Source organism: Scyliorhinus torazame, chromosome 12, assembly GCF_047496885.1.
Source record: "Scyliorhinus torazame isolate Kashiwa2021f chromosome 12, sScyTor2.1, whole genome shotgun sequence".
In the NCBI taxonomy this organism is placed as follows: Eukaryota; Metazoa; Chordata; class Chondrichthyes; order Carcharhiniformes; family Scyliorhinidae; genus Scyliorhinus; species Scyliorhinus torazame.
The window spans coordinates 90779493-90789474 of NC_092718.1; the positions used below are offsets into that span (position 1 = coordinate 90779493).

General features: G+C 45.1%; 1 protein-coding gene across 1 annotated transcript; it reads left to right on the top strand.

The window, feature by feature from the left end:
• Positions 1 to 7301: 7301 nt before the first annotated feature.
• On the top strand, positions 7302 to 9444 carry LOC140387213 (C-X-C chemokine receptor type 3-like). The gene has a single exon (XM_072470193.1). The coding sequence runs from the start codon at positions 7350 to 7352 to the stop codon at positions 8301 to 8303; it is 954 nt and encodes a 317-aa protein (XP_072326294.1). The 5' UTR covers positions 7302 to 7349; the 3' UTR covers positions 8304 to 9444.
• Positions 9445 to 9982: the final 538 nt, after the last annotated feature.

Genomic DNA, 9982 nt, shown 5'->3' on the forward strand with positions numbered 1-9982 from the left:
TTCCTAACCGACAGCCTGAGACTTATATCACACAGATCTCCAGACCCCTACCAATACCCAGGTGATTCTCTCTCTTGCCGGTGGTGCAACACCCACCCGGTTCCTACTCCACTAGAGTAGCTTTCCCAAGAGAGAGAATAGGACACTGCTGTTTATTTCCTAACCAGCAGTCTGTCCTGAGTGAATCGCTCAAGATGAGCCTCGATTCTTGAACCCGGAATTAAGGTGAGGAGTATTTTAACAATGACTTGGTCAGAGATCGCTGGTGAAAGATTGAAGAATTTAAACGACTCCAATTATCATCAAATCAAGGTTTATTGCAAAACCCAGGTCAAAATCATCAACAGAAGAAACACAATAAAATCTTATGCTCTAATACAAACTAAGTCTATTCAAAAGTAATATAGCGGACACAACGAAAATTCTTATGATTACACAGTTTTTAGCAATATCACAAGGCACAAAACAAGTTCCCTTCCCCAAAGCCTCAACCACTATTAAAGTCAAGGGAGTTTCGCAAGCTGCTGCAGGGTACTTACGGTCACAGGCTGCAGAGGTCAAGTCAGGGGTGCAGAGGTCGAGCCAAGAACGAAGAGACCCCCAATCGAAAACACAGCCCCTTTTATATTGTTTTACCTGGCTTTGTCCTGTGATCGGCCAGCCCCTTTTGCATTGAAAAAGGTAAGATTTAAAGTTCCCGCTGGTCCCGCCCCCTTTGAGCCGGTCAGACCTGTCGAGATGGGAGTACCTCCCCTAGGTCCGCCTCCAGTCTGTTTTTTGAGATAACGAGGTTGAGCTCCCTTGAAGATTTTCAAAGACTTCCATCTGCTCCGGAGATAGCTGCTATGTTGATGGGGTGTTGATTGGATTCTGCTCTGGTGGAGGCCAGGTCATTTACATTTGCATGGGGCTATGACCATCCCATTGTCCTGCTTGCAGGCAGGCCCCCTGTGTATTCCCGTGCCCCTTGGTCTGTGTTTTGATCTTATCTCGTTGTCTGGCTCCTTCTTCCTTGTAGCTCCTAGGGGGGGGTTTGTAAATACTTATGTACTTATGTCCCTACTCAGCTCAGCGGACCAAGCCTGCTGGGAAAACTGGTTCTGTTCTCTTGGCTGAAAAGTCAGTTTACAGTCTCTGAGTTTTTATTCTTGGGCAGTTCCAAAAAGGTCGAATTGCCCGAAAACCTTACAAGAGGCAAGCTACAACCCCCGGGGAAACGGACAGGTAGAAAGGGAGAATGGGGCGGTATGGAGGGCCGTCCAGCTGGCCCTACAGTCCAGAAATCTCCCGGCCTCCCGCTGGCAAGAGGCCCTCCCTGATGCACTACACTCCATTCGCTCGTTACTCTGCACTGCCACTAACAATACACCGCATGAACGTCTTTTTGCCTTCCCCAGGAAGTCCACATCTGGGGTGTCGCTCATGACTTGGCTCACAGCTCCAGGAACCGTGCTTCTCCGTAAACATTTGCGGCTCCACAAGGCGGACCCGTTGGTGGAGAGGGTACACTTGCTCCACGCAAACCCCCAGTACGCCTACGTGGCGTTCCCCGACGGCCGCCAGGATACTGTCTCCCTCAGGGACCTGGCACCAGCAGGTTCCACCCCCGCACCATCCCCGTCGCCCCCCGGCGCCACCCTCCCCTCCCCCGTCGCTCACAACACCCCACCCCACAGGACCGTCCGTCCTCCCCCTGCCCACGCCCGTCGATGAAGAGGATTTCAGCACGCTCCCGGAGTCACCTTCGACCAGGTCAGCACCAACATCGCCGTCACCACTTCGTCGCTCTCAAAGGACCATCAAGGCCCCGGACCGGCTGAACCTCTGACCGGTCCACCAGGCGCCTAGAGACATTTGATTTGCTCTGTAAATATTAAAATCATGATTGTTTCTAGTTATTCACCCGCCCCCCCGCCGGACGCAATTTTAACAGGGGGTGAATGTGGTAAACCACTGTTGTACTTATATTTGAGGATGTACGGTAGAACCTGCACTACAGATTCGCCTGTGGCCCCTGCCTGCTGGCTCTGCCCAGGAGGCGGGGTATATATATGCGTGTCCTCCACCTCGCAGCCATTTCACCAGCTGCTGTGGGAGGCCACACATCTGATACCAATAAAGCCTCAGTTTGGATTCAACTTTCGTCTTTAGTCAAATTGATCGTGCCTCAGTGGGATAGGATAAGAGTCCGTTCTTGTAACTGCATAAACCTTTCTATAGTCCACACACTCTGGATTTGGTTGGGTACCGTCTGGTTTAGGTACCATCACTATGGGTGAGCTCCATTGCCTGCAACCCACTTCAATTATGCCATTTTTAAGCATACTCTCAATCTCTTTGTTAACCTGTGCCAATTGTAAGGGTTAAGTCTTAATGGATATTGTTTGATTGGAACAGAATTTCCCACATCTACATCATGTATAGCCATTTTAGTACTTCCCAATTTATCGCTACAAACTTGCCCATGTGATATCAATAACTCTTTCAGGTCAGTTCGTTTTTCCTCTGGAAGGTAACTCAACAATTTATCCCAATTTTTAAGAACATCCTCATTTTCAAATTTAATTTGAGGTATGTCAAATTCACAGTCATCTGGATTTGGTTCGTCACTCTGAGTTAGAATCATTAAAACCTCCTCCTTTTTCTCTCTTTCCCTTTCAAAGTACCTTTTAAGCATATTCACATGACACACTCGGTGAGTCTTCTGGTGTTTTTACCACATAATTCACCTCACTTAATTTCCTTTCAATCTGATAAGGTCCACAAAACCTAGCTTTTAAAGGTTCACCTACCACTGGTAACAATACTAAAACTTTATCACCACTGGCAAAACTACGAACTTTGGATTTCTTTTCCGCTACCCGTTTCATCACATTTTGTGCAACTTTTAACTGTTGTCTAGCCAATTCACCTGCTCTATTTAATCGTTCCCTAAAATTTGACACGTAATCCAATAATGTAATTTCTGATTTCTCACTCACCAATTTTTCCTTAATCAATTTAAGTGGTACTCTTACCTCATGACCAAAAATTAGTTCAAAAGGACTAAATTTGGTTGACTCATTAGGTGCATCCCTAATTGCAAACAGTACGAATGGAATTCCTGTATCCCAATCCTCTGGATAATCGTGACAATAAGCCCTCAACATTGTCTTTAATGTCTGATGCCACCTTTCTAACGCTCCCTGCAATTCTGGATGATATGCAGTTGATTTAAATTGCTTTATTCCTAAGCTATCCATAACTTCTTTGAATAACCTTGAGGTAAAGTTCGATCCTTGATCCGATTGTATTTCTGTGGGTAGTCCACATATAGTAAAGAATTTAAGTAACTCCTCCACAATCCTTTTAGCTGTAATATTACGTACTGGAATGGCCTCTGGAAACCTAGTAGACACATTCATCATCATCAAAAGATATTGATTCCCACTTTTTGTTTTCGGAAGCGGTCCTACGCAATCAATTAGGACCCTTTTAAAAGGTTCCTCAAATGCTGGAATGGGTATTAAGCACGCTGGTTTTATCACTGCTTGAGGTTTCCCTATCACTTGACACGTGTGACATGATTGACAAAGTTTAACTACATCTTTATGTAGTTCAGGCCAATAAAAATGTTTTGTATTTTAGCTTGAGTTTTCCTTATTCCCAAATGACCTCCAACTGGTACCTCATGTGCAACTCACAACACCTCCTTTCTATACCCTACCGGCAATACTACTTGATGAACTTCTGCCCACTTTTCATCCACCTGCATATGTAAAGGGGCTGTTTAGCACATGGCTAAATCGCTGGCTTTGAAAGCAGACCAAGGCAGGCCAGCAGCACAGTTCAATTCCCGTACCAGCCTCCCCGAACAGGTGCCGGAATGTGGCGACTAGGGGCTTTTCACAGTAACTTCATTTGAAGCCTACTTGTGACAATAAGTGATTTTCATAAAGGCCTCCATTTTCTCATCAAGTCATCACTTTTACGGTAATAACACTCTGGTATACACTCAGATTCCTCTTCTGTATATACTTGCTGATGCATCCGTTTTATTTCTATATCTTTTTGGTGTAACTCTGCCAATTTTCCTGAACTAAAAATATCCGCCTCATCCTCCACCTTTTCTTGTTCTTTTTCAACCATCTGATCAAAAATCATTTCTGATAATTGCACTTCAACTTCATCTTCACTCTTTGATTTCTCCTCTTGCCTTAACCTGTGACTTTGCGACCTTGTTACTACAGCATCTGGAAAAATCCCAGGATATTCGTCCTTCAACACTTCAGTTGTCTGATTTTCCAATGGCTTATCAACCACAGTAGACATCACTCCCACCTGCGATCCAGCTATATCATTACCCAAGATAAACTGTATTCCTGGACAAGATAGTTTCTCTATTACTCCTACTACCACTTCACCACTCTTCACTGGACTTTCCAACCTTACCTTATATAATGGAACACTACTCCTCTCACCCTGAATTCCACATATTACCAACTTTTCTGGCAACATTCGTCCCAAACTACATAACTCCTCATCTCTTGCCATTAAAGATTGACTAGCTCCTGTATCTCTTAAAATTGTGACTTCTTTGCCTGCTCCTCCTGATACACATGAGTAAACTTTACCCACACAAGTAAATTCTTTAAAGAGATCTGGCACCTTCTTATCAATCACCTCTTGATCAGGCTGTACAATCTTTTGCACCTCCTTCACTTCACTTGGGCTTTTCTTTACCACTTTAACAAACCCCACTGTCTTATCCTGTTTTACCACGTCAGCCTTCCCAATGTTTTTCTTCAACTACCAACACTGTGAACTTCACATGGCCTAGTTTATTACAGTGAAAACATTTGAAACTTTTCATGTCTCTTCCACCCTCCTGGATTTCTTTTTTAATCTGAGGTACACTCTCCTTATTATCTCCCATCAGATCACCTTTACCTTTACCACTTAAATATTTCTCATGTCCCCAGTTTCTATCCCTCACCGGCTGAAACTGATGTCGGAAACCAATGTTTGATTTAATAACTAATTCATAGTCATCTGCCATTTCTGCTGCTAACCTCGCAGTTTTAACCCTCTGCTCTTCCACATGAGTTCTCATTACATTAGGAATTGAATTTTTAAACTTCTCCAAAAGTATAATTTCTCTGAGAGCTTCATACGTTTGGTCTACTTTCAAAGCCCTTATTCACCCATCAAAATTACTCTGTTTGGTCCTTTCAAACTCCATGTTTGTTTGACCAAATTCTTTCCTTAAATTTCTAAACCTTTGTCTGCTGGCTTCAGGCACTAGTTCATATGCACCTAAGATGGATTTTTTCACCTCCTCATACAACTCAGATACCTCCTCCGGTAGTGATGCAAACACTTCACGAGCCCTACCTACCAGCTTTGTTTGAATCAGTAATACCCACATGTCCTGTGGCCATTTCATTTGTTTAGCCACCTTTTCAAATGAAATGAAAAAGGCTTCCACCTCCTTCTTGTCAAACCTTGGACATATTTAAATAGATTCCCACCAAGCCTTCGACTTTGTCGCTCTTTCTCACTATCCTCAACAGTATCATCTAACCGTAAGTTTCCCTTTACGCCTGCCAATTTTAACTGACTGTCCTGTTTCATGGCCATTTTCTGAAGTTCAAACTCTCTCTCTTTATCTTTTCCCCTGATCTGCATCTCCCTTTCTCTTTCTTTTTGTTCAGCGAGGGCTATTCTTTCTGTTTTCCTTTCTTCTCTCTCTTTTTTCTCTCTCTCTCTTTCTCTTTCTCTTTCTTTTTCCTCTCTCTCTCTTTCTCTTTCTTTTTCCTCTCTCTCTCTTTCGTATTCAAGCTGCTCTAATTCTTTCTCATGTTCCATTTGTTTAATTCGTAACTGAATTTTTAATATTTCCAATGAGTCAAACTGTATGTCAGGCAACTTTAAATGCTTAGCCACCACCATAATGACCTCATCTTTTCGCATTTTGTCAGGTAATGTTAACTGCAATGTTTCTGTCAAATCTAACAATCTGCTTTTAGTCTCTGTCCATAAGGTACTGCGTGTGACCGTCTCCACCCCCAAAAACCTCAGAGCCTCTGAAAGAGCCATTGTCCACAACGCGCTCCCTACTTAAACTGGAATACCACACCTGAAAAGCACCCACAATATGCTCACCCCTCACTCTCTTTAAGTTCACTAAGCCAATCCAATAGATAGACTTTTATCCCCCTCGAGCCCCCAATTTGTTATGGGCCAGGGTTTAGAGAACCCTAAAATGTATCATGGAGTTCACCTGACCCACAACTTTTAATAGATTGTTGTACGGGGAGCACATGGCTCACTCTACAGGTGTGGTACAGCAGATTGGAAAAGTATTTTTGAAAGCAAAACAATGTTTATTCTATGAACTCAAGTTAACCTTTTTAAACAATACAGTGAACATCTTAGCAACGATTAATTCAAATACAACCCCCAAAGAATACAACACTAAGTAATCCTTTAAGCTTTCCTTTTAACATCCATAAGATTTAAAACACCTTTTACCAGAAGCACATCAGGTTAAAGTCACTGCTGTTATTAGTTTGAAATCACCAGGATCGGTTTACAGTCTTTAGATTACAGAGGGAGATTCATACACCTTCTGGCTATAACTGTCCAGCTCTGAAAACGAAACTAAAACACACCCTGCAGAAAACAGCCTAAAATGAAAGTAAAAAGCTGACAGACAGCCCAGCTCCGCCCACACTCTGACATCACTGATAAACACCCATTTCTTAAAGGTACATTTCTTTAACACCTATTTTTTAAAGGTACTCTCACATGACAATGGTGACAGCATAGACGGAGCTTTACTCTGTAGACGGAGCTTTACTCTGTATGTAACCCCGTGCTGTACCTGTCCTGGGAGTGTTTGATGGGGACAGTGTAGAAGGAGCTTTACTCTGTATCTAACCCCGTGCTGTACCTATCCTGGGAGTGTTTGATGGGGGAAGTGTAGAGGGAGCTTTACTCTGTATATAAACCCATTCTGTACCTGTCCTGGGAGTGTTTAATGGGGACAGTGTAGAGGGAGCTTACTCTGTATATAACCCCATTCTGTACCTGTCCTGGGAGTGTTTAATTGGGATTGTGTTGAGTGAGCTTTACTCTGCATCGTACCCAAGTTTTGATCTCACTGGCCATGTATCAGGAATATTGTGAATGTTGGACGAGTTCCATTTTCTTAAAAACATTGTAAAGCTGATAAACATTTAATATGCTGTTCTGAATCGATGAAGGGTGCAAATCAATTGTTGTTACATAATGGTGGTCTCCTTTTTTTAAAGGATTATTTCGATTTTCCAACTGGCTTTCCGTTCCCTCAACCTTGCAAACCCATAATGATAGGACAATTCAACAGCCTCTTTATCCCAATCATCTACTCCATTGTCTTTCTGCTGGGAGTGTTTGGTAATGGGATGCTGATCTTCATCATCGCTCGTCACAAACAAGGCAAGACCCTCACGGACACTTTCATCCTGCACTTGGCCATCGCAGACTTGCTCCTGGTCTTCACTCTCCCCTTTTGGATGGTTGAGGCAGTCAGCGGTTGGGTCTTTGGGAATGCCATGTGCAAAATAACCGGTGGGGTCTTCGCTCTCAACCTGTACAGCAGCATCCTCTTCCTGGTGTGCATCAGCTTTGACCGTTACCTGGCCATTGTCCACGCCATCCACATGTACAGGAGACGCAAGCCACTTCACATCCACGGCATCTGCCTCCTCATCTGGGTCTTCTGTCTCCTCCTGGCTTTAGTTGATCTCATCTTCCGTGACGTTTACGAGCCAAGCTATTTGGAGATGAAAGCCTGCACTTACTCATTTGGGGTGGAGAGCGCGAAGGCCTGGAAGATATTTTTGCGCCTGTTCCATCACTCCATGGGCTTCTTCCTCCCAGTGGCAGCCATGTTGTATTGCTACTGCATGATCTTCAGGACCCTTTGGCACAGTAATGTGTTTGAGAGGCAAAAGTCCCTGAAGGTGGTCGTCACCATTGTGGTGGTCTTCGTAGTCTGCTGGCTGCCCTACAACGCCGTGCTCTTTGTCGACACCCTCGAATCGCTGGACGCCATCCGGGCCAATTGCGCCATGCTGAATACCCTGGACATCAGCCGCACCGTCACTCAGAGCCTCGGGCTCGTCCACTCCTGCTTGAACCCCCTCCTTTACGCCTTCATCGGGGTCCGGTTCCGTGGAGAGATGCTGAGGGTATTAGCAGATGTTGGCTCTCTGAAAGTGCCTAAAATTATCAGTCGCCAGGGCAGCAGAGAGGGAGGAACTTCCTCAGATTTCTGAGTGAACTCAGCCAGCCGAAGCATGGCACACTTCAAGGGAAAGTGGACTTTACCTCATGCCAGGCTGTGCCAGGGTGAGCTCTGCCTCATTCATTCATTCATCATCAAATTCCTACACAAAACACCAATCTTCAGCTTCGAAAAACCTTGAATTATCCAAAACTAATTGCCACTGCATCCAACTCTTCAATCATCCTCTGTCACTCATAGAATCCAGTTACCAATCACCACACACATCCCGCATCCCACTTTGCAAACCTCCCTATCTCTGTCATCTCCTCCAACCCCTACAACCCTCATCTTTGTAGCCTCATCCAGCCCCTGCAATTTTCCTTATCTCGGTCACCTCTTCCAGCCCCTACAACCCTCCCTATATCTGTGCCTCCTCCAGCCCCTAGAAACCTCCCTCATCTCTGTAACATCCTCTAGCCCCTACAACCCTCCCTATCTTCGTAACCTCCTCCAAACCCGACAATCTTCCCCTCTCTGTAGCCTCCTCCAGCCCCTACAAACCTCCATATCTCTGTAAAGTCCTCCAGCCCCTACAACCCTCCCTATCTCTGTAATAACCTACAGCCTCTACACCCCTCCCTCTCTGTAACTTCCTGCAGATGCTACACCCGCCCCATCTCCGTAACCTCCTCCAGCTCCTACAACCCTCCCTATCCCTGTACCGCCTCCATCCCCTACAGCCCGATCTATCTCTGTAACCTCCTCCATCCCCTACAACCTTCCCTATCTCTGTAACCTCCTCCAGCCCCGAGAACACTCCATATCTCAGTAACCTCTTCCAGCCCCTAAAACCCTCCCCATCTCTGTAATCCCCTCCATCTCCCACAACCCTCCCTATCTCTGTAACCTCCTCCCACCCCTGCAATGCTCTCTATCTCTGTAACTTCCTCCAGCCGCTACGACGTTCTCTATCTCTGTAACCTCCTTCAGCCCCTAGAACCCTCCTTATATCTGTAACTTCCTCCAGCCCCTACAACCCTCCCCATCTCTGTAACCTCCTCCAGCCTCTACAACCCTCCCCATCTCTGTAACCTCCCCCAGCCACTACACAATCATCTGTCCCTCATACCTCCAGATGTGGCTTTGCGGGGTTATATTTAGTTTGATAAGTGGTCCTGTAAAACACCTTGGTGTGCTTTGCAATATTAAAGGTGCCGTAATAAATCAAGGTTTGGTCCTGGTCCATTTGTATATTATGATTTTGTCACTCTTCTGCTGGTGTCAATGACAGTCAATCTCTTGTTATGAGGAGCATGGACAGGGTTGATCGGGAACAGCTGTTTCCCTTAGTTGAAGGGTCAGTTAACAGAGAGCATACAAGTTCAAGGGAGGGGCAGGTGTGGTTTAGGGTGGATTTGAGGAAAACCTTTTTTTAACTGGGGAGGGGGGGGGGGATGGTCTGGAATGTACTGCTCGAGAGGGTGGTAGAGGCTGGGTGTCTCACATCCGATATAAAGAACTTGAATGAGCACTTGTCACGTCAACATTCAGGGCTATGGACCAAATGCTGGCAAATGGGATTAGGTAGGTATATCAGATGTTTTTTTCAAGCGTCGTTGCAGACTCGATTGGCAAAGGGCCACTTCTGCACTGTGTTCAATTCTGTGATGTGCCAATTAGGGAAAGGCTCATTCTTGTGTGTTTGATTGAAGTGAAGATGCAATGGAG